The sequence below is a fragment of the Cyrtonyx montezumae genome, unplaced genomic scaffold (genome assembly GCF_038088225.1).
Source record: "Cyrtonyx montezumae isolate F1298 unplaced genomic scaffold, pur_monq_1.0 scaffold_5, whole genome shotgun sequence".
NCBI classification, from domain to species: Eukaryota; Metazoa; Chordata; class Aves; order Galliformes; family Odontophoridae; genus Cyrtonyx; species Cyrtonyx montezumae.
The window spans coordinates 11,859,596-11,883,673 of NW_027072056.1; the positions used below are offsets into that span (position 1 = coordinate 11,859,596).

Consider the following 24,078-nt stretch of genomic DNA (forward strand, 5'->3'; position numbering starts at 1 on the left):
ATACAGCAGGACTAATGATACATCTCATCTCCTTGGTTATATTTAAGGTGTCTTTATTGGAGCTTTCAAGGAATGAGTTATTTTCTATTAAATGGAAAAAGACAAAAAAATACAGGCCCAAAACCTAACACTCACTACATCACTGTAGCACTAACAGATGAGCATGTTCATATCCAAGTCCATTTGAAACTATTAAACATAAAAATCATTAGATCCTAGAAATACTTTTACAGATGTCTAAGCATGTGACAAAAGCGGGTATATGCTAAGCAGGCACAAAACATTCACTGCACAGTATAAAGCTGCAGAGCATGCAACCAACTGGATCACTGTGCCACGAAGATTATAAAAGGTCATGTAAGGTCTGGCTACCACTAACATATACTAATGGAAAATTTTTTGAAACTATGTTCCAATATGTTGTAAACATGTACATACAACACCAGCCCTTCCACAGGCAGCCTGCTTTCAATGAATGACACTTCATTTTAAGATTTTTTTTTCCACTGTATTGTATCACAACCCATGATTTTAAACCCTTGCATAACCTATTCCTCAAGGGTTTTTTCCTTGATAGAAAACTTGAATTTTCAGTCCACAGCTAGAAAAACTTGTTTGATACCTTTTCTGCAACTATTTTCATTTGGTCAGAGCTACTTCATAAAAATACTAAGTTGAAAAAACATTAATCTGAAGGTATGATAGAAAAGCTAAATTCAGTTTTACAATCAAAATAACTTCTTTTGTAGCATCACCATCTAGTGGTCAGCCTCGCTAGCAATGTATTCCTTCCAATTACAGCAAAGTCAGTTCAACTGCTTACTTTTTTTTTTTTTTAGTAACTTGAAGAATCTCGTATTGTAATCTCAGATTCCTACAAAAAATGTTGAAAGTTCATACTGGAGAAACTGGTTCTCACTGCCTACATGAAAACATTCATATATATATGTGTATATATATATATATATACACGAGGACAAAGTATTTCTTAAGGAAGTTTGATTATCTACCACCAAATATTAAAAAAAATAAACTCACATTAGAGGATGAAACACTCCACTTGACACATTGTTGAACAGAGAGTAAGGAATCTCTCAGGCTAAGTTCACTTCCCTGATGCTTGAGAAGTACAGGGTATATGTCTCCTAACAAACTGAAAAATCTGTACCCTAACACGACAGAATCTATATGCTTAACATTTAAATCTGCACAGATAGCATGAGTTGCTTCACAATAACTGCAAACATTTGAGGTAGCTCAACCCTCTGTTAGACAGAAAGCAATGCTGAATTTCTATGGTAATTAATGGAGAATATCTGATAAACAGTAATTTCATTGTCACCCTCTAAAATTTAGGATACACATTTGCCTTTTTGGTTACTGAAAAGGTCCTTTGTAAACCAATTGTGCAAATAAATTACAACAACTGCTTTAAGTCCTTTAAACTTAGTTAAAACCCTGATAAATTTCCCATCATCTTTTATCCATGTTCTGCATTACTGGTCCAAATTGCTGTGGGCTTGCAAAAAAATAAATGAATTTAAAAAAAAAAAAAAAGTATTCCTCAAAAAATTTGAATCTACTGCCCTCTGCAGTATTCCTAAAAAGCAACATATGATCATAAAGCATTGTTTACATTTGATACTCCAAAAACCTCTGTATTTCAAAAGTCAAACGTGCTTAGCATTTTTACTTGAAATAATTATCATCCTACTTTAGTGTAATGAACATAGTAAAATTTCCCAGTGTCCTCTAGTACATTTTGTTTAAGCAAATACACTATCATATAAATCTAATCAAAATCTTATATACCACACAAGACCTGGTCTCTCCAACACAGAGCAAGAAGCCATCATACCAAACAAATTATGAAAAGCTCTCTCAACTCGGAGCTGTTGTCACTAAGTAGATCTTCAGGATGAACTATACCAAAAACAGGAACATGTCTTGAAGATCATCAGGCCATAAGAAGAGGACCAGCTACACTAAGCACAGAAGAGCAGTCTTGGGTTTCTCTTACATAATCAAGTCCAAGTTTTAACAGCATTTATTCAAATAGATTTTGCAAACAATCTCCCGACCAAAAATAAATGTTATGAGCTCTAAGGTATAGTCTAAAAGAATTCATAAGTACTCCCAGAGCCTGTGACATTGTGAATTATGGATTCATAAAGGTTGGAAAAGACCTCTGAGACCTTAAATCATCAGGATGTTTTACAACCATGCATCTTAAGTCAATATGCGTGAAACTAAATCAATCCCTTAATGCCTATACAGTGAATTTTAGAAATGAACAGTTCCATGAAAAGAATAAAATATATAAGCAGGTGTATCTGATGACATGCAAAGATTTAACCCTAGAGAGCATAACCAAATACTTCAAACTTGTAACATAAATAAGTGCCTACCTTTACTGGTGAAATATGAGAATGAGAAACAAATCCATGTACATTCTCAATCTGGGACAGATTCTTCTCTGATACATGAACCAGCTCTGGACCTGTCACCTCATTGGCAATGTGCGGCGAGCTGTGCTCCTGTGGAGGTGTATCTTCATCCTGATAGCGGTATTTCTGAAGAAAACAATAAAAAAAAGATCAGCCCACTATTAAAACATGAAAGGACTATCCAGAAAACTCAGGACTGACATACACAGAAGTATTTAAATGATTATTTTCATCTAGATTTCTTTTATTTTCATCTGTTCACATGGGTTGATAGTGATAGGACAAGGGAGAATAGTTTCCAACCAAGACAGGGAGATTTAGGTTAGAAGTCAGGAGGAAGTTTATCACTCAGAGGGTGGTGGGGAGGTTGAAACTAGATCTTTGAGGTCCTTTCAACACAGGCCATTCTATGATTTTATGATTCTAAATCCATCTAAAAAGGTTTCTGCATATTAGTTTCATCAAAAATGCTATGAAGCTACCTTATTTCTTGGTGGTGGTTTTTTTTTTTTGCCTGTGCATACAGTAGCAATACTTCCAAACACTCTTCCAAAGGGCTTCTCTTAACTGTTTTTGCTTACGCCTTTAACACAAAACCTGTGCCCTGCCTTTCCATCAGCCTCAAAATCTTTTTCCACATTTCCTATTTAGGGCACCTGCTAAAAGCCTTTTTTGTCAGCTGAAGTCTCAGCTTTTATACCAGTTATCAACACAGCAATTCACTGCCCCTGACTTTGTCTGAAGCTATAATATGTGGTTTTACTATGAGACAGATTAAGCTTCTGCAACACAGAAGCCTCCTCATGAACAAGCCATTACTCAGTCAATGTTATTAATTTTTCATTCAATTTTAAAAACCAGACCCTATTTATTTAGCCACCAGGGACTCATTCTAGCCAGACAGTGCTGTAGCTGACCCATGTTAAAAGCTATGAGTGAAGTCAGGGACACACAGGGACATAATATTCACCTGTTCTTTGGGCTGTAGGTTAACTGCTCCAGCAGCAGCTCCAAACACACACTCACATTATAAATGTGCTTAAAAAAAAAAAAACAAAAAAAACTCAGATTCAACTTTTCTGTCTCAACTAAGTTCAAGGCACACTGGGCAGTCCATAAATTTTAATGCCCTTCACATGAGCGTGAAGCAATATTACAAAGTTGTGAGTTCTACAGGACAAACTACAAAGAATCTGCTTGAGAAGTTCCATCAGTTACTGACCCCTTAAAGCTTAAACCACTCATTTCTAGAATCATAGGGGTTGGAAGGGATCTCAAGATCATTTCTAGGGTGACTGGAACTTGCAACGTCTTGTGGAACTGGAACTAGCACCCCTTGTTCTAGCTCACATGCTTACACTGTGAAATATGGGAAGATAGGACCTGAAAGTGGATCAAGTTCACAGTTCAGATCAACAAAAGTCTCTGGAAAGCTATGAGGGCATCAGTCAAGTTTAAAATTAAAATTGATAAACTAATGGCAAGTCAACCAAAACCAACTTTACAAAAGAATTAAAATCCTTTTGTCAAAGCACAGAATGGCCTGGCTTTTTTCCTGAAACTAGACACATTTATCTGAAGCAGGTATTTAGATGTTGAGTGCAAACAGGCTCTAGATTTCATTAAGGAACACATCCACTCATAACAATAGATTACATATGAAGCTTTAACAAACCAGCGTGCATTACAATTTACTTTAAAAAAAAAAAAAAGTGTTGTGGTAAAAGATTCTCCCATGCAATGATGAAAGCAATAAACTTCCCAGAAAGTATCATAAATGTGACATATAAATGTGACTAATTGGATTTTTATGTGATATTCAAGATTACTGCTGTCCTTCACAGGAAATACTTTAGATCAAAGTGCTTCAACTTCCAGTGAAGCAAACATAACAGCTAGAACTCCAGAGAAGTGGAAGTATTTTGTACTACTTTGCTTCTGTACGTCACCTCTGGAACTGCCAGCCCTCCCTGATAGACACAGATCACTCAAGGGACCCAGCCTGCTCAGACAGTGCCATCCCTAACGCCCATTCTTTCCCTTTCCAGGAGCTGCCATCACTGGAACAAGAAATCGGTCATCTCCTCCAGTCAAGTTAATTTGGCTGTCAGACCTGAATTTAAGTCCCATGCAATTTAAACCCCTCATGAGCCCAAAGGAGCATTCTCACTGTACAGCCTTGTCATCCAACAAGCATTGGCCATGTAAAGAGGCATGGCCCTCTGGACATCTCCTGGTGCCACTCTGCAACCACATCTTGCTGTCCCTTGCTTCCAGCACACACCTGGCTTCATGGGGAGCAAGTCTGGCAGGCTGAGCCAGCAGTACTGGTTTCCTATTCCAGCAATATTCATCTGCTAGTGTTTTAATTCCCTGAAGTGGCTCACAAGATGAAAAACAAAAAGATGGCACCACGGGGAGAAAGGGAAGGAGGAAAGAGGACCCAATCCATCTCACAGCAGCTAGGCAAAGACCACTTCTCTGCTTACAACTAAAAGCAATCCTGAGCCCAACCCAGGTACCAGGAGACCCCATCTTAGGAGAACCAGACAAGGAACAGGCAAGGAAGATGGATCAAAGGAAGAAATCAGGCCAGGTGTGGCAAAGCATCTCTGAATTTGCAGAGAGCGCATGTAGAAAGCTTCCTACTACATAGTTTAAAGCCAGGCCTTTAAACTATTTTCTTTATCATTACTTTTTTCTTTTCTTTTTTTTTTTTTTTTTTTAAGATACTGTATGGACTACTTCAGTTTATCATCATAATTAAAAGTGCAAAAAAACTGCAAGCACTGAACATTTAATACACATTTCTGATAGACACTTCCACCAAAGAATTCAGTTGTAGGTTTATATATTTGCTAGGATGAAGTCCAAACATTTCTCTTTTGATGTTACGTGGTTAACAAGATTTGTTCAATATAAATAAATGCAATAAAGTGTGTAATCAACAGTTCAAAACTCATTGACTAAATCCTTCACTGGTGTAAACTGCTGAAGTATCCGCTGATGTTAATAAACCTGTGCTAGTTTATATGAGACCAGACGTTGCCCCATATTCACCAGAGTGAAATCATTCATCGTGCTAAGTGCTCAGCCCTGCAGCCTCCCTGCCTAAATTCACAAGCCTAGCAGAGTTAAAAATAAAAATGAACACAGTATCTGCAAAACACACAGGATAAACAAGGATTTTGTGGACATCTTGTAGCACTGGCTTTCAGAATACAGTTCATCTGTTCAAAGAATAAGCACAGAAAAGCTTCAGGAAATACTGTATTTTAGAAGGAAGGTATTTCAAACAAATTCATACATAATCTACTCCAGGGATAATGAAGTTGTGGTTTTATATTTCTAAGAAGTTCCCCTAATGAAAGGTCTTACTGAGAGGGAACCAAAAGAAAATTAAGAACTCCCAAACAATCCCATGCCTTAAACTGGTGACCCACATCCACAACAGCATCCAATTCTGTTAATCTACAGATTCAAGCCATACAGAATGCCACGTTCATGAACTGAAAATTAATCTCGCAAGAACACCCTTAACTACTGGATAATTTGAGGACAAAATGTAAGACAGCAGCAACTGCACTTCTCTTCAGGAGGGCATGCGTATCAAAGCCCAGTTCATATCAGAAGTACACATCTGATGTTTTACATGAAAACAAATTTGAAAGCTCAGTAATTCAGCTTCTGAACATACACAGGCACACAAAAATTCAGGGCTAAGACAGCTTTAATGTTAGAATGGGTGAAAAAGTGACTAAAAAAATAAATAAAATACTGCCAGTCTTCTTTCTTGTACTCCTCCCACAGATTTTAATGCTCCTCATCCATACAACAGGATTCCCAAGTCACTGCACTGTATACAACAAATAAAAAAAACCAGGAAAACATGCAGCCTGATTTACATAGCTGTGTCAAGGCTGGTTTTAATTTTCACCTTACAAGTCCAATCAATATTTTGAAAAAGAATGCTTAAGAATAGGTGAGGATTTGAATAAAAGGAGATACAATTGTTTCAATATGCCATATATATAGCTGATCCTGTGAACGTCTATCTCTGCTTCAGCATGACCAGACAGCTTAAAAAAGCAAAGTGGGTTTAGACCGTTTGCTCACAATGACCCAAATGTATATACTTGTCCTTATTCAGCTACTGTTCCACTTCAGAAATGAAGCTTGACCTGAAGGGACCCATCAAAAGGCCATGCCAGCAAGCAAAGTGGTTGGAAAGAACTCCTTTTTACATTCAGCATCTCCTCTACTGCAAACAAGGGCTACGATGCAGCAAGTCAGAAGAGTAGGAAAATATAAATAACTACAGTTATCTCCATATCTCCCCCTCAAAAAACAGCATTCACAACTCTGACCCGAAGGTACCAATCAGAAGATTGGTACCAATAAGTTCCAATAACTGCAACATCAAATGCAATACCACAGCCAGATTGCCACAGTCTTGATAAAACAAAGCTATTAAGATGCTGGCAAATTTTGTGTGAGTAACTGTAGCCTAGTGGAGGTGCTAACCCAGAAGCAAACAGTCAGGGAAACCAGAGGGCTTCCTCACAGAGAAAAAGGAAAGGATACAAAACAAGAAGCACCCTCAGCTATTGTAGAATGGAAGTCACCTTGAAAACTTCTTCAAGTTTGACAGCTGGGAAACACAACTAAAGTCTCATTGCAAGCAAACAGCAATGCACAGTGAGAAACTGAAAGCCTACAGATATAGCAAAATAAACTTCAGTAATGTAACAGATGCAGGGTACTATGTATTTTCAAAACTTTTTCACTGATCGCAGCATAGGACACTGAGAATTATCTATATTTGAGGTCTCAATATACAATAAAATAAATGATTTGAAATGGTAGAACAATATTTTTTAAGCACACATTCAGGACTTTGAACAACAAACCCCTACTCTCTCAAAATAGAACCACTGAATTTTCTTTTAATAACTAGAGCTAAGAGAAAAAAAAGCAAGGCATTTCAACAGCACAGACACAGGGAGCTGACTTTCAAATCTGGAATTCATTTTCCTCTTCAGTTTGACGTTGCAACTTCAACAAAACCGATGTAACATGCTAATTAGGTCACAATGTTCCACCACATGCAAAAATACAGTGATAAATGCAACATTCATGCATTTCTTCATGCCATGGATATTCAGAAATGATGACAGTTGAAGATGCATATGTAGTGAAGAAATTCACCTGTTCCAGAATGCCAAGGAAAGGAGACCAAACAAGGAGCAGTTAGATTGCCAGTGGTCTTTTCCTACACAGCCAAAAAATACCCTAAATTCTTTATGTAAAGTACTGAAGAGGTGATATTGTATTACTATTTCACAAGTACTGTCTCTTTGGTTTTTCTTAACCAAAGGGACCTTTCTGATACCACAACACATCTCACTGCAGTACAGCCTTGCAACATTCCTTCCCAAAAAACAAAAAAATTAGAAGTGCCTAGTGCAAAATCCCTCTGCACTACCAGCAGCTCACAGTTACTCAAACTTAATCTTCAGTTCACTTGGGATTTGCCAAGCATAAAGCACTTGCTCTGCATTAACCATGATATGTGTTCACAGAAGCACAGGAGGGCTGAGGTGGACAGCGTATCTGCATTCCTCTGCCCAGCCCTCACCCCAGCAGGGCTGCCCACAGCAAGGTGCCCAGGTGGCTTTGGAAGATCTCCAAGGAGAAGACCCCACACCTCTCTGGACCCCGTGCCAGCGCTCAGCCACCCGCACAGCACTGAAGTGCTGCTGGATGTTCTTGGGGAACCTCCTGTGTGCCAGTTTGTGCCTACGGCCTCTCGTCCTGGCACTGGGCACCACTGAGCAAAGCCTGGCCCTGCCCTCTTCACACCACCACTTCAGGTATTTATAGACATTGATGAGATCCCCCAGAGCCTTTTCTTCTGCAAGCTGAACAGTCAGTTTACTTGGCTATAATGAAAGCACACACACAACAGCCTAACAGACCAATATTTTCAAGTACAATGCTGCTCAAACAATCACATTTGAGAAGCTATTAGCCTGCAGGGCACGCTCCCATATACCCCTTGGCAGAGGGTCTAGCCTCTAACCCTTCGGGCTCCTAACCTAACCCTTCAGGCTGACCTGTGTCCATGGGGCCAGGCCAGGGCCCCACAGCTGCCCCACAGGGTACAGGGCTGCCAGGCCCACGCACACAGCCGCTGACGTGCGAGTGCAGCACGGAACGCGCTGTCACTCAAATCCGGCACAAAACGCCTAAAGTGGATTCTGGATATTCGCTGGGTATTTTTAGTTTGCTCTTAAAGGGAACGGCATCTCTTATCCACAGCTCGACCGGCAAAATTAAATTGTATTTCCATCCTATGGCTTTCTTCACAAGTTTACTGTTATAAATAAGAAAGAGATGCGCAGTTCCACAGAGAATGAAAGAAAGCTTCATTTTATAGCAAATAGCTTCCAACCTGTATCCATAAATACACACACATTTACAACTGAAAAATGCTCTGGGCACAGGAAAGACAAGCAGATACAAAACAAGGCACATTCCTGACTACTGGGAACAAGGCATTCAGCTCAGAACTCCACAAAAATCATTCACACAATCAGAAGAGCCATAAGAAAATAAAAATCAGACTCTTCCTTCCCAAACCGAGGCATTTCTTCAGCATCAATAGATATTACTTACATGTATGTACATATGTATAGGCACATCTGTTCCTAATTTATAAAAAACAGTTCCAGTTTTTTGTTGGTTTTTTTTTTTGTTGTTGTTGTTAAGAACAATGAACACTGACTTGGAAACACTGAACATGCAAAATAACTTTTGGAGACAAAGACTGCTGAATCTCAGTCTGAAAAGCAACTTCACACACGTTAAAATGAAAGGGGCTTTCCAGTAGCTAGGTTCTCACGTATCCCTCAATTTATGCATTAATTTCACTGGAAAAAGCAGTTTGAACAACACTGACTGTATTGCTTCCTACTCTGAGAATTAAGAAATTATACATTTTATTACTCTAAAACCCGAACAGTTGATGGAGTCCTAAAATGACTAAATCCCCACAGGCACCGTTAAACCCAAACCTGCCACTAACAATTGCTTCTATCAGTATGATGTCAGGAGGCATTTCCAGCCCCGCATCTCGGTGCAAGTCTCCAGTGTATTTAATTCTCCACAGCTGAAGAAAATGAAAGCCAAGTGCAATAAACTGATTACACGATGATTAATGCTGATTAATGGGGAATGACGACATTTTACATGCGGCATTCAGTAAATTCAAAACACCGTTCAAAGGGATCTTTAAGGAGTAGTCACAATAATTCATTACTTCAGTCACAATCACCAAGAGCTCCAAAAGGCAGGTACCACACAGAACAAAATACGTACTATTTAAACGGAAAGAAGGTACAGTCACAGTACACATCCTGGCAATCATTCACAGCCTATTAAATCCAGCTTACATTTCCAGGAAAGTCCTATTATAGACCCACCTTACATCCAAACATTAAAGATATAGTGTTGTTGGTACATGCTACTTTACAGTGGCATAGCATCGGAGAAAAACAATCCAAGTTTTTTATGCTAGGAGACATTTTTTCAGACCCTGTGCACTTCAATCGATCCACAACTGAGATTCCAGAAAAATGCCTCTGTAAGCGCTGCTTGCTGCCTGTCTTTGACATTTATTCTAGGTCCATAGTGTTCAAAAATAAGCCTCTATATAAAATAGCTTGAATCCTTCAGGAAAAAAAAATCGCTCCATGTTAGAAACCAGATCTTAAAAAAAGCGAACAAAAAAAAAATCCCGTGTCCATTTTTAAAAATGTTCGAGTCAGCTTTACATGTAATTACATTAGCGTCAGCCTGGAGCGACAGCTGTACGGCAGCCCCAAGTAACACTCGGATCCTCGCAGCAGACCCCGGGGTTAGATCCACCGCGGCTGCTCCACCTGCTGCAGTGCAAGGTCTGCGATCTCCTCCTCCATGAAAATAGAAGCAACTCCAGCAGAGCCACGATGCTCAGCTCAGTGCGCGCTGGTTGCTTAGGGGAGGGGCAAGATGTTGCAGTAAGGGACTCGCCGCACGGCCGGCCACAGATCAGCCCAGCGCTTCCCGCAAGGTGCTTTCGCACTGCACCAATGAGCATGTGAAAACACATTTTAAAAGTCAGATGTGTGTAATTGTAAAAGCGGGGAAGTTGTAAGCTTAGCAGCAGGGTATTTGCTGATCTGCAGTTTGCACAGCTTTGTCAGGGAGCTCTCAGCAGACCACAGAATGAATGGCTATGGGATATTTAAAACTCATTTTCTAGTATTAAAAATTCAAGAGTAATGAAACGTTAAGAAATGTTAACTGCTGAGTAAAACTCCTAGTGGTCTACAAAAGCAATAAAACAGCAACAGAAAGACACAAATATTCACCAACATCAACACCATGAAATCACAGAATCACAAAACAATAGGGGTTGGAAGGGACCTCGAAAGATCATCGAGTCCAACCCCCTTGCAAAGCAGCTCCCTACAGTAGGCTGCACAGGTTGGCATGCAGGCAGGTCTTGTATGACTCCAGAGATGGAGACTCACAACCTCCCTGGGCAGCCTGTCCCATCACCCTTACTCTGAAGAAGCTCCTTTGAATACTGGTGCAGAACTTCCCATGCTCAAGTTTACGGCCATTACCCCTTGTCCTGTCCCCACCAACCACTGAAAAAAGGTCGGCCACATCCCTTTGAATCAGGAATAAGAGGCTTCAGTTCCCCTCCCCCCACTCCACTGTCTTTAGGAAGTCAGGAATAATTTGGAGTGCCCATCAATTTGGTTACAAACCACCCTCAGTAAAGTATTTCATTTCAAGCAATGGTACAAGTGAAAATTAAAGAAATTTATGAGAAAAAACATTTTTTCCTTAGAACTGAAGTAAATACAATCATGAAGATTTTTGTTATTTGTTTTCTAAGATATTTATAAATATAAACATATACACACTTGCGTGTGTGTGTATGGCTCTGGTGTTATTTTTTGTCACGTCCTATGAAGACTCAAATCTTCTTTTCCTTCTCTCCCCCCAGAAGCATTAGAGTCCATGCACAATTTTAATGTATTTCTGTATTTTAACCTCATGTTATAGAGTTTGACCAAGAGTACGTTCTGTGATTTCTCTCCCAGAAGCTAACAAACCTTCTCAAAAAAAAAAAAAAATCAATTTTAAATTGTACTGAATGATATTAAAAACAAACAAACAAAAAAACCAACACTGAATACTCCCAGAGAATTCTGCTTTCCTCCTTTTAGGTTATGACTGTTAACCTAAGTTTAAGTCTCTAGTAGCCTGCTACTTCACTTGCTCTACCTGATAAGCACCCCTTGAGGTAGTAAGTGTAATGTAGTGAAAAACTGACATCCACACTACAGCTCAGATACAAGGAGCTTCATGAATTATACTGTAGACAGTCATCTTAACAAATGTGCAGACTGATGAAACAAAAACTAAGGCAAAACATCCAGAGAAAAACATGCAACTCCACCCACAATAAACCCAAAATGAATTTCATTTGCATGAGTACCTCTTCCTTGGCAGAAGAAGCTATACTAAAAAGCATAGCTTTCTTTCCATCATGTGCTGTGACCTACACTTGCCCACCAAAAAAATCTTATACATCACTTCCTACAGTAGGTCATCTGCATTCATGGGCAGTAACAGAAGCAGACCAAAGAAAAAAAATCCTAAGTGATACATAACATGCACACTCAGATACATCTTCCCTGAGTATCCCTGGGTATCTGTTGGGTTACACTTCTCTTGTATTTACTTTTAAATCCAAGGGCAGTCTTGAGTATAATAGAATCAGTCAAGAATCTAGAAAAGCCCTCAATTTCCCTTCAGGTGTTTGGGGCCACGGCACACAATCTCTTGTGTGAAGAACTAGGGCAAAGCACACACAAAGATAAGCATAAACATCACACAAGAGAAAGGAAAAAGATGCACAAGGGGAAAGAAAACAGTAAAGTACTGCCCACTCCACAGAATGTTGCTATACTACAACAGAACCTTCTCTGCACACTACAGATCAACAGTCTACTTTATTTCCGTACATTAAATCATACTGCAACAGTATTACTCCTACTGAAATACATAGCCAAATGCATGGCAATTTCATGACAAAGAGGAAAAGCAACTGGAGTGTTGCACAAATAGCTTTTTGCAATGCAGAAAAAAATAAGCTCTAATATGCCATGGGCATAGGAGAATCAATAAGAGGAAAATATATTCTACACATCTACAAAGGTTTTGGACAGTAAGATATGAAAAAAGAAAAAGCTTAAGTAACTTCAGGCAATTACATCTACATTGTTGATGAAGGCCACATATAACATCTGAATCTTTCAGCCATGTCTTTTCAGCTCTAGGCAAACAAATTGGTTACACGACAAAACTGCCTCGATTTTCACATAAAATGCAGCTTTTGGGAATATCACATCTTGTCACAAAAACTTAAACTACAATAGTTAAATTTGTGAAGTTTAAATATAGTTTGTTGTCTAAGTCCCAAAACTTAACTACAATGGTTTCACTTACTTAAAGCAATTATTTGCACTCCAAGGCAAAGGAGCTGTGAACATAAAGCTTCCAGAGATCTGAACAAAATCATACAAACATCCCTACACAGAGTATTTCAAATCTTCTTTTGAACTCTTCATTTCTCCATGTAACAACTGGTCTGACTCCAATTGAAAGATAACATTTCAAAAGACAAAAAAAATTGATTAACACATGAAGCTGTCGTTGAGAAGAACATGGCCTTAACTCCTTATTTAACAATACCCCTTTCCCAATTCAGAGAACCATTTTGTGTTCTTAAGAGCAATCCTGAGCTCCTTCAGTCTGACCCTTTGGTTTCCATGCTGATGATCCAAAACAATTTTTAAAATGTAAGATTGCAAAATAAAGCGTTATGACTTCTTTCTAATGCTTTCATTTGTAAGGATGAGAACAAATCACTGAACACAGGAGAACAAAAATGTAAAGTCTCTTCTTGTACAGGAGGATTCCACCTGATAACACAGAACTGTAAAAATTGCATTTATTTAAAAATTTCTAAAGAAACAAATTCACAGCTTTTAAGAACTGATGTTTACTCTGAAGCGATACAACTAAAATGACTTTTCATGCTTACAAGACTACACAAAAATGAATTGCCTTTTTTTCAAGTTTCTTTTGAATGTTTACTTGGCAGTAACATCTTCACTCATGCCTCCCACATGTCCAATAAAAATACCAACATCACTAAAATCTTTAATAAGTAAGAAAAAGTAATTTTGTTGTTATCATAAAATAAGAAAGATGTTATTTCCAAGATTTCTTGAAATAGAGAGAAACAAGAGTTATATGGTATCAAAAAAGCACTACAGTCTCATCAAACTTATTATTTGTGTTGAGCTTTTACCCACGATTCTTGACTGACTGCACCTACTTGTACCTGTTTCATCAATCCATGCTTTGCACCCATATTCTCATGCAATACAGGTAAGGAATCAACAACCTCATAAAACCCAGAGTTTTTAAAATCGCATGAGGAAGTGCAGGTCTCATTTGGCAAACACATCACGTCAGAATGACAACTCAAAGGGAAAAAGACTACACTAACCTTCATAGTGCTGTAATTAGAATAGGTCTCCTAAGGATCACTGGGCACCTGTCAGTCCAGTTTCTGGATCCCATACCGGATTCTGGTATAGGTTCCAATTCCTTTAAAGCATACCTTGAACTTGTATTTTTTATTGGATCATGCCATGTATCCTGCAGGTATACAAGTCTTCTTAGCATTCAAATTAATTACATCTAGCAAACATTTTAATATCCTTTCCTCAACCTCAGTACATACAGATTTTGAAAGAAGGCAAAGAACTCCAAAATTAGTCACATAAGGAAGCTATGATACTGGTTTAAGATTACCTCATACTAGCAGAGAGCTCTAAAGCAATGGCTGTAACACAATCCTTTACCCAGGGTGCAGTAATTCTGTAAGCAATTTCTATAAGGTTAAATGAAATTCGAACGCTAGTTTCATAAGCACCAATGTCTGGTGCTCACTGCACCCATGACGCTCTTTGGCTTTGCTGCTGTTACTCCCAGAATGCAAGATGATTATTCACACTAATTCTGAGGAATCAGTCAAGAAACGCCCTGCTCGTTTCTGCATGCTCATTATTACCAGAAAAATCACCTGCACAGTACGTTTAGGTAAACAGATCTATTTACTTAAAGCACCATGGCCAAAGATTCCCCTTGTAAAAGCTAACTTCAGCTGTGGTTTTCTTGTCTGTTTTTTTAATCTCAAAAGCAACTTTTTAGCTTGGCAGGCAAATGCACCTGTAGGAGTTAAACTGCAGCCACTATTGCACCTTCAGTTTAGAACACTGATGAGCATTTACCCTCCCTAAGGAGCTTCACCCACATGCACAAAATTTGCAGCGTCCATTCAACATAACCCACATTCGCTCAAAATAATCATCACTGAATATACACACACAAAAAAGAATCCTTTTTGTTGATTTGATGAAACAAATACATTAACAATGGAAAAATAATTCCTGGGAGCATTAGACTGTTGTAAATAGAGCTGTCCCTGCAGTTTTCAAAATCTTGAGTAACGCAGCCCCATTAACTTCAGAGGGAAGGTGAAACGTTATTTTGGAAAGAAGGAATTTTAATTAATAGCACCAATTTTTTTTTACACTTGCTTAAGTGGCACCTAATCCCAGAATAGGTCCTACAGATAGATGCTTTTTCGGTGGGTGTTCGTGATTTTCTCCCAGTGTATTCCAAGTCTGAAGTTGTTAAGCAGAAGACAGATCTGGGACACCATTTCGATGAGGTCCTTCATAAGCTTTGATAAGTGAACCCATAATATGCCCAAGAATGCTTTCCTTCCCAACACATTGACCATCTGTATGAACATTGTATCATAAACTTGTCCTTGGAGTTCTCTTCAGTCAAAAAAAAAAAAAAAAAGAGAAAAATCTAATGTTTTATCAGAGAAAGGACCCTTAATTGGCTGCAATGTTATGTTCTCTATATGCAAAAATAACCAGGTTGCAAGACATGAGCTACACTGATGGATTGAAGGGCTCGGAAATAAAATTTCTCTCTCCCCCTATTAATAATAATAAAAAAAAAACACCTTGACAAAAGCAACAGGAAATCATGCTTTATAAGGCAGCAATGAGACCTCCAGTAGCTCACGCTTCAGAATTTAGAAGGCCCAGAGCAGAACCTTTTCCATTTCCTCCTGATATTTTCAAAGTAATTTAAACCTCCTGGAGCACTCCTTCACATTCTTGGACTCCATTCAAGAAGTTCTTGAAAATTAGAGGTTACAGAACTGACTGGTATGACAGCTATGAGATCCATAACTCAATTTTATTCCATCCTACCTGGAAACCACAAAACCAGAGCGAACATCTTTGTAACAATGTAGGACTGAAAATTGATCTTTTTGCAAATTTCAAGTTTAATCCATTAATAAGAAGGTAAATACAGGAGACAGAAATATTATTTCTTCCCATCAGCTGGAAACCTACCTGATCTCCTCAGTTAAAGACACTGCTGAAAAGGAATTTCATTATATCAGTAACACCTTAGTGAGAAAAAAAAAGTGACTCTCTTCTGAAGACACTGTATTCTGATTGGAATACAACTTACATAGGAAATCCCTGAAGTCAAGAAGTACTACACTACCTTCAAACATATCAAAACCTGTTCAGAAACTGCCTGTGGTGGCTGGCAGGTCAGCCCCCACCCAACTGCCTGCTCACTTCCTACTTAGAAGGATGAGGAGAGAATCACATAGGCAAGAAAAATAATAGACAAAGGTTGAGATGAAGGAAGTGTAATAAACATATGGGAAAAAAATACAAATGAGTGATGCAAAGGCAGTCACTCACCTGCTCCCAGCAGCAAGGCAGTGGGAATGATGCCAACCATTCCCCAGACAACAGCTACAATGGAAGAACTCCTCGCCAGTTTTATCACTGAGCAAGACATTGAAAGGTATGGAACATCTCCTTGATTCTCTTTGGTCATCTAGGCCCCTACAACCTCTTGCCTACTCCCTGTCTATTTATAGGAGCAGCAGAATGATACAACAGAGAAGGCCTCGATATTGCAAACACTGCTCAGCTAAAACACTTGTTTTGCTGGGTGTAGGACAAGGTGTGGAATGAGAGAATGTTTTCTCAGGGGTTATTGTAGAATGGGTAATGCGCTGAAGGTCCCTCAGCTATTGAAGGGACTGCTCAGAATCTGACTCATTTAATCCATCCTTTTGAAAGAATTCCTTTTGGAGCAGCAGTTTTCAATTGTGGAGTGTCTTTTATGTGGTCTGTGTGATGCAGCTAAGAAAAGCAGAACTGCTGATGAATCACTCAAACTATCAATCAAGCATCTGTTCCTCCACTGGAAAAAATGAGGGCATATGGGTTAATAAAAAAAAGTGAAAAATCGGGGAGAAGAAATACAACTGTATATAGTTTTTGTTCAGTGAAGCCTCATGCTACTCCAAATTCATTTCAATGGCTGTTCATGCTTCCCCAACTCAACATTCAGAAGACAGCAATCCACCACGTTTCTGCCCTACTATTTTGATGTAGCACCATCAGAGTAGGTTCTAAGAGCCACTTATATCCAGCACAGATGAGGTGCTTGCACAATACTAACAATGACTAGAGGTTGTTTTTCTTTTATTTTCTTCCCCTGCAAAGAGCGAGAAGGCAAACAAAACAGTTCTTTAGTTCCACTGCCTAAAAACTGTGAGAACAGACCATAACTCAACTATAGAATAGTTTACTGGGCACCAACAGTATTCTACTGATGCTCAATTATCTGCCAATTTTAACTCTACCCTAAACTATTTACAGTTTGTACCATCTCTTTTCTCAGCTTCTCTGTCCCCCATAACTATCAGATCCCCCCCAGTGCAGCTGCTACTCAACCAGCTCCTTCCCAGTACCACTACACAGCTTTACCCTGCACTTGCTGCAGAACTCGGCACAGCTCCACTAACCCAGATCCACAAGTCACTGAGATCTCCCTGTGCCAAGGTCCTGCAATTCCTTCTGTTAGTCACTTCATCTAGAGGGGTGTCATGACATTTTGCTTGGGGTGTATTGTGTCATCATTTCGGAAACTAGTGGTTTGACTTGTATCAACAGTTTACCATGAAAGCTTCAAAATATTGATTCTAGACTGAATCAGCCCTACATAACCATGTTTCTAATCCACAGAATTTCAACAAGAACCCATTATCAGCCCTTGTAAAACTTCAGCAGCTATTGGTAAACTCATTGCACAGTTCTTCAAAACTGAGTTTTCATTCTTGAAATGTTTCAGCAAGATGTAATATGTTCCTACAGGAACTAGTGCCCTACCTTATCTTTGAATTCACTGCAAAGTTAGTATCCAGATACCTGAGTCAATGTGATCATTGCAAATGTAGGTCTTTCTCCCTTTCCTTTAGGACACTTAAAATATCATACTTCAACTAGAAAGACCGAAGTTCTTAAATAAGCAAGTGGAGGAAAGCTACTAGATCAGAAAAGCAGTGCTGAGAGAATAGTAACGCTTAGGAAAAAAATTAAATTTCTTGGAATTATAAAGCTGTTATATCTGTTATAAAACCAAAAACAGATAAAAGGTCATTTCTCCAATTTTTCTCACGTTGTCCCAAGTTAATACAAGGTAAAACTGAACTAAACAGGAAAGACCAAAGAGTAGGAAAAAAACAGAGACCCTCTCAGCTTGTGCACATTCACTTTGCTTTTGATTCAAAAGCAGAATCACAAAACATCCTGTGTTGGCAAGGGCTCAACAAGGATCATCAGTCCAGATCTCAACTCCAGAAAGGGTGGCCTAAGAGTTAAAGCATATATTAACAGTACTGTTCAAATGTTTCTTGAATATCAACAGGCTGGGAGCCGTGACCACTCCTCCTGGTGGGAAATAAAATAATGCAGAGTACCAACCAAGATTTGAGAGTTTCAGGATCAGCAAACCTGTATCCTGCAATCTAACACCATAGTTCTGCACTCTTCCCCACCTTTCAGAAGTATCTCCTCGTATTTCAAATCTTAGGGGGCAGAGAAAGCCATGCCAAGCTCCCTAAAACACAGATAGTCACATTTTTATGCTTGTCCCCTTGAAGAAAAAATATAAGAACAGTAGAGGGCAGCATTTCTCCACTCACGAGGGCTTCTTGCTGCCAGTAGCAATTAAAGATAAGGAAGTAAAACTGATTCTTTTTTCAGTCTCCATTTCACAGCAATACACTTCCACAGCCTATGCTAGACAAGCATCAGAATTGAAGCAAAACTAGAGAAAAAAAATGGATTCTGTCTTTATTATAAATTATATGATTATACAGTTTCCTGACAAAAATCCCTTCAATTTACTGCTCATAAATAGTGCACCAGTGATGTAAAAAACCGAACCTTTTATAAAAAAAAAAAACAACCTTCATATTTATTTCATTATCTGAATAAATATATGAAGATGCATTTTAATGAGAGGAAAAATCAAAGCTTAAGATTGTCAACGACCTCCTAGCAAGTTGAAATAATGTTATTTTTAATTTAACTTTCCATCTAACATCAGATACATACTTTAATGATCCTTTTGACAGGAGAGGTACATGGGAAGAAGCTACATTAAGAGCACTTATGTGATTTTAGGTGAATAACAACATCTATGTTGGGGCCTACTACCCCCATCCAACCCTTCAAAATTATGCAAAGTGAGACAGATCCTTCTGCTGAGTTTCTCAACATCAACTCCTAATAAACAACTTAACATGACCTTCGAAATCACCAACTCCATCATAATGAGTTAGTATTATCTACATTATTATTATAAAAGGTTTTCCTTGAACTAATTACATTTAGCAACAGGAATCTTAGGATTTGCAGCTTCAATTTATTTTGGTTTAAGTCACATTGTTCCTAACTTCCTGTTTGACAAGTCACTTTTTACCCCCACAGCTCAGAGTGGCAATTACAGAGCACTGCATAAAACAGCACTTTTCAATCTTCTAAATTGCCCAGATGGTCTCTAAAGAGTATTTCACAACCAATTTAAATTATAATCAGGAGAAGATTTATAAAGACCACGCTGCTTCTAGCTCTGATACTTTTCTGCATTCCCCTGAATTTCAGTTACTTTCAGAACATCAGCTGTGTCCACGTGATACCATGAATGTTCCAGTAGGAAGGAAGAAATAGGGAAGTAGATGCCTATCAGACAAGAGATCACGATTATTTCCAGGAAATTTTCTACAGAAGACTGAAGATTTAGTGACTCATTAATAGTAAATGCGTTTGCCACTCCTCATCTGGAATTGTTCTAACGTACAGTCCCACTTCAACAAAGAACAGAGCAGCAGCTGAAGTGCTCACAGGCTGTTTATCTGCACTGAAGGAAGATGAAAGCAGACAGTTAAAAAAAGGCTTTATGTAATAAGACAGTCCTACTTACAGCTTCTTGAAACAGTTAAATTGTTATCAATCCTAACTACAGAAAGCAGTGAAAAACGGGGTGTGTTGATGTGTGTAAACACCTTGGTAGCTTTTTGTTTGTTTGTTTTAATAAAAAATAAACTGAAGAATTAAAAATTTCTTTCTGGTAAGAAATCTGTAGAAGAGAGACAGGAACATACCACAGGTATACCATGCACTATTGGGAATTTCTCAAGATAACTAACAAATATAAGTTGTCTGTTACAGAACAAAAATTGACTAAGTTCAATATTATAATATTCTGGGGACTTCAGAGTTGCTACAAAAAGAGAGGAAAGCTCCTGAACTACTCTGCTTGCATACACAACACACAGGCAAAGTACTCCTCGGGAGTGTCAACTGCACCAAGGCAATAAAGACACAGGTAGCACAAAATGCAGCTACTATGCTGCTTGTTTTTCCAGTATGAAAGACAGGCCATACTGGTAAGTAAAAATTCACTGCAGAGCATTCTGTTGCAACAGCACACTTGAGAGAAGCCTAAACCATGGCTGGCACATTCAGCCTTGCACAGATGAATGAGGACAGAAAACATCCTCAGCATTCATTACAAGGTACATAAGCATGAGCAAACCCACTGTTAGAGAACATACAAAGGAAGGGAATCTCTCCAGGCAATATGGGTTTGTTGCTAAAATGCCCTATGGACTGTTCATTCTCCATTGGGCATTCAGATGGTTCGGAGAACGCTGATGACTTCTACTCACATTGACCTTTAAGACAGTAGCCCTCAGTTACACTTTCACTTAGTATTAGCATTTCATTAAAGCATATCCATCCCTCCTCCAAACCCAGGATGTGGCAGTGACTGGTCAACAAAATTACCACTTATGAAACTATGTTAATATTAAGTGACATTCAATGACAACATATCAGGCTATGATTAAGAATCTGATAAAAAAGTGAAAAGGAAAGAAAACCTCACGTTGAAAAGCCCTGGTGAAATTTACTCCATTTGCAAATGAAGTGCCCTGCCAGCCTGTGAAACAGAACCAACAGCAGCATATAAGAAAAATCAGTCAGTGATTTTGGCCCTCCTGAAATGGCACTTGAAGCAAGAGAAAACCCTACTTGGATTTTCTTTTTTTGAGCAAGGGGTTGGGCTGTCTTTTTTTTTTTTTTGTGGGTTTATTTTTTGAAGAAGCCTAAATACCCCTGCCTGCTGAAGGAATCGTGCTGGAGACCATATGCCCAACTATGAGCAACCCTATATTTATTCACCCACTCTTTTCTCCCAGTTTTCATTACAACAGGAAACTGTGCCAGAGTTGCTCACTCTGAGGGTCCAGATTCAGAAGCAACAACCAAAAAGACCAAACGTTTCAATTCTCCTGTACAGAGAATAGCTGCTCTCCTCCCCTTCTCCTTCCAGAAACGTTGAGCAGTTAGGCCCTATCATTTTACCTGCCTTTTCAAATTCAGCTGAGCCAATTTAATTGCTCCATACACTACAATTCTCTAATCCAGCAGATACCTTTTCACAGCTCCAAGTGCTGAGCAGACTTCACCATGATGCTTTAACTCACTAACCAGCAGAAAAGTATGTTGCATGCTACTTGGCTTCCAGCACGAGCATTACAGAAGAGAAGCTGGAAGCATTCTCAGTAACATCAATATGATGCATCAGGCCATTATCGCACCTGAAGCTACAGACTGAACTCTTTTCCCACAATAAACAAGGATAGACAGCAAAGCAAAACTGATTAGGAGTAAACACTTGACTTCATCACTCCCATTAATCCTGAAAAATTACTCAAGTTGAGATCACCAGTTCCTCTGAAAAAAACATACAGTTCCAGAAGAGCATTCAGAAAAGGGTTTGAAAGAATCTTTTATATAGGATATTCAGAAAATTATTCACCTTTTTATTGCTGCATTCAGCATCTCCACACCATGATCTCAGAGTCAGTGCTGGAAACATTGGTATTTCACAGCTATTTGTTGCTAATCAAACACACCTAGAACTCATGCAGTAAGCAGGTGTAACTAATTTCCACTATAAATAAGTAACTAATTAAGTACAAACATAAGGACAAAGATTCTAAATCTTTTGGTAATATTCATCAGCTTCATATAAGTGCACCAAGAGTTGGTTCAACTACCCTACGTCTTCAGACAAACTAGAACAAATATAAGCTTTGCTGATGCATGCCTGCCTGAAGAACTATGTAAGTCCAGTAACTTCATCAATTAAATTATCAAGTTAAATTTTGTCAATGACTGAAGTATTTAGAAAGAATAAGTAAACACATGTAAACAGAGTAGCTCTAGGGACAACCTGAATATGAAGCACATGCCACAGATGATATCTTCGTCCTGTACTTTACATGCATTGTAGAAGATGGACAAATCCATATAAAATAGAGCCACCCAAGTCTACAAAATACTGCAAAATAACTGCTCCACTCTCACAGGTTTCCTGTTCCAGAGCATTGGTGGATGCTAGAATATCATGTCAACAAAAAGATGATGGTTTAAGAAAAACCCTCTAAAGAGAAGTTAAATGAATACAGCTTACTGTATCTTTGTAATTGATAGACAGTAAGACATTTTCCTAATGATTTACTTTAGCCTATATTTTCTTATGCTTTCTTCATACTGCTTTTCAGGTTTTATGCTTCAGATCGCTCTATCATTTCCATTGCTGTCACCCCATGTCATCTTCAATTTCTTCACTCCTGGTGCCTGTACTCATCATCTTCAAACCTATTCATGCACAGAACTCACACAAGTCACCTTTCAGTTCTGTCCATGGAATCTGAAATAGTTTGGGGGTTTTTTTTAAGTTATTTAGCTCCAATTTTTGGACTTAACCAATCTCTCACTGGCTCACCCTGGACTTCTTTATTATCTATGTAAGAATTAGAAACATGATCCCTAGCCAAAGTCCAAACTGAGCAATAAAATTTCAAGTAGTCTTCACAAGCACAACAAATACCTGCAGTGGGGATGTCATTTCTCCCAGCATGACTACAAGTTCAGTACTCTCTCTCTCTGTACTCCTCATCTTTTTTTGTCAGATACCCTTTAAGTCCACCTACAGTACACATTCCTCACTCTTAACAGCACACCTCATCTCCTATTCTGAATGCCAATGAGCCAATCCTTAGTCTGCAAGCAGCCATCCTTCATTCTGACACCTACCAGCCATCCTAGCAGGCAGCTGTTTCTTTGGCATTACTTTATACTGAAAGATTACATACAGAAGCAGTTTCATACCATCTGCCAACACTGCCAACATTACTGTGATGCACAGGGCTTTTTTTCTTTCACTTCCCAAAGTTTTTATGATGACTGATTCTGCACCCATTTCTTCAACATCAAAACCAGATGGCATATCAAAGCCAAGTGGTATCTTATTTGCACTAAACTGGCTCAGCAGACAACCATGTTCTACATGCAATCCAATACACTTGGAAATCTATTTGCTCTTTAGTGAAAACAAGAAATGGTGGCAAAATGAAATTACAGATTCCGACTTTGAAAGGCTGTTGTGGACTATTTAATACTCACAGTATTTAAGCTTCTTATGTATTTATTTCTCATGTAACTGAGTTTCTATAATTTTACATTCACAAAAAAATTGAAGATTTGTTTCTCCATTTTAAGAATGCAACCCCCTTTGGGCCCATCCAGAGATTTCTGCATCAGGTTTATACATGAAAGCTTATATAGCAATGGTTTTCATTTTAACACCCTTATTTCCTTCCAACAGTACAGTCTAATCACAGTACCTCCAAAAATCAAAAGCTTATAATGCAACTTCTTACGACTTTCCATAGGCATTGTTATAGCATATCTGAAATATTGGGACAAGGCCTGTGGAAAGACACCAAGACAGCAAAGAAGCCAGAGAACAATGAGGAAAGGTTTGGGGAACCCGAAGAAACAAAAGCTTCAGGCAGAGCTAGCAGCAACCTTCTTACACCTAAGAAGAGTTTAAGGAGAAGACCAACACTGCCTCTTCATAGTGCACTGCAGGAAGACAGACTACATTGAAACAGACATGGTAAGGGCCAAAGACAGAGGTACCAAAGACATTAAGAAAATAAAGGACCTGTATTTATGAAAAA

General features: G+C 38.7%; 1 protein-coding gene across 9 annotated transcripts in view; it reads right to left on the bottom strand.

The window, feature by feature from the left end:
* The window catches only part of DLG1 (discs large MAGUK scaffold protein 1), a 129,963-nt gene that overhangs the window by 80,218 nt on the left and 25,667 nt on the right, over nt 1-24,078 (bottom strand). For all 9 annotated transcript variants that reach the window (XM_065747834.1, XM_065747829.1, XM_065747833.1 and 6 more), the window contains exon 4: nt 2,409-2,573. In XM_065747834.1, coding sequence (XP_065603906.1) covers nt 2,409-2,573 — 165 coding nt within the window. The remainder of the gene's footprint in view (nt 1-2,408; nt 2,574-24,078) is intronic.